Below are 1,757 nucleotides of genomic sequence, written 5' to 3'. Positions count from 1 at the left end.
TAGAGGTAGAGGTAGAGGTAGAGGTAGAGGTAGAGGTAGAGGTAGAGAGAGAGAGAAGAGGGAAGTGGAGGCTGGCCATGACCACGTGGAGAGAGGGGGAAGAGAAGGGGGGAGGGAAAAAGAGAGAAGCTAGAGGCAAGACAGCAAGAGAGCAAGGGAGAGAGGAGGGGACAACCAGCCCCCTTTTATAGTGGGCAGGCCTACCTGGCTGTTGCCAGGTAACTGTGGAGGTGGAGTTTAGACAGAACACTAACACAAGGAGCTGTGGTGGCCCCTGCTTGTTCACAAACCTCTGGGTTCCACACTTGATCTTATTCAAAAGGCTGAGAACTGGACCTGGGTGCTGAGTGAACTCAGCAGTGGACAACAAACTCACAGTCCTAGAAAAGACTGTGAGGCAGGCTGTGTGGGGAGAGGCTGAGAGGGGACCTGAGAGAGAACAACTGGTCACAACAAGCACATGCCTGTCACCTCAGCACTTGGGAGGCTGAGCCAGGAGACTGTGAGGTTGAGCTGCCTACCGCAAGACCCTGTTACAAAAATAAAGGAAAAGCAATCTCGAGAAGTGGAATGATGCTCGGTGGTGGCGCACGCCTTTAATCCCACCATTTGGGAGGCAGAGGCAGGGGGATCTCTGAGTTCAAGGCCAGCCTGGTCTACAGAGTGAGTCCCAGGACAGTTATAGCTGCACAAAGAAACCCTGTCTTGAAAAAAACCAAAAAACAAAAACCAAACGAAACCCAAAAGCGACAAAGAAGGAAAGCGGAATGGCTGACCTGTAAGGGATCATGTTAATCAGCATCTTGCTGTTCTCGGTGGCCATGGTTATCCGGCTCGTAAGGAGGCTGAAGCCAAGAATCTGCCGGGAGTTAAGAGGAGAGGTGTGTGATTAGTACAGGGTGAGGGCTCAGGGGCTCTGCATGAGGGAGTGAAATGCGGCCATCCTGACTAGAGGGCCCTCTGTTCTGACTCTCCAAGCTCCTTTGGCACTGGAACCAAAGCCGCAGCCCGCCTTGGCCTCTGATACATGGATGGGGACAGAGGGGTTCTGCCGTTTTCCAGGAGCCCACAGGACGGCCAGTCAGAGCTCCAGGGTCAGTGAGAGTCTCTGACTCAAAAGAACAAAGAGACAAAGAGGAGGGCAGGGCTGGGGAGAAGCTTAGGGTTGAAGAACACGTGCTTGTTCTTCCAGAGGACCTAAGTTCAGTTCCCAGCACCCACATGAGGTGGCTCAGAACCATCTGTGACTGCTGCTTCAGGGGACCCGATATCCTCTTCTGGCCTCTGAAGGCACCTACGTTCACATGGACATACCCCTGACATACCCACATATGCAGAGAATTTTTTTTTTTTCAAGACAGGGTTTCTCTGCGTAGCCCTGGCTGTCCTGGAACTCACTCTGTAGACCAGGCTGGCCTCGAACTCAGAAATCCGCCTGCCTCTGCCTCCCAAGTGTTGGTATTAAAGGTGTGTGCCACCACCGCCCGGCTTGAGAATTTTTTAAAATCTTTTAAAAATCAAAAGAAAAGTCAAGGTAGAGAGCAACAGAGGCCCTGGTGTCAGCCTCTGGACTCGACACGCACCCACGTGGGCCAGCTCTCTCTAACTTACACGTGTGCACACATCCTACCGTACACAATACATGTGTAAAAAGTAAGCATTTGGGCAGAGATCATTGGTACAGCTCTGTGACTACATTTAATAATAGTTTACTGCAGTCTTGAAAACCAGGACAGCAATAGATCTTAAATGTTCAC

At 51.4% G+C, this 1,757-nt stretch overlaps 1 protein-coding gene across 1 annotated transcript in view; it reads right to left on the bottom strand.

The window, feature by feature from the left end:
• Slc26a8 (solute carrier family 26 member 8) overlaps nt 1-1,757 on the bottom strand; it is a 46,238-nt gene that overhangs the window by 24,146 nt on the left and 20,335 nt on the right. The window contains exon 7 of the mRNA XM_028777051.1: nt 777-859. Coding sequence (XP_028632884.1) covers nt 777-859 — 83 coding nt within the window. The remainder of the gene's footprint in view (nt 1-776; nt 860-1,757) is intronic.

Source organism: Grammomys surdaster, unplaced genomic scaffold, assembly GCF_004785775.1.
Source record: "Grammomys surdaster isolate TR1022 unplaced genomic scaffold, NIH_TR_1.0 277, whole genome shotgun sequence".
Classification (NCBI taxonomy): Eukaryota; Metazoa; Chordata; class Mammalia; order Rodentia; family Muridae; genus Grammomys; species Grammomys surdaster.
Note: the sequence above shows the minus strand (reverse complement) of the source record. Positions and strands in the feature narration are given on the sequence as shown.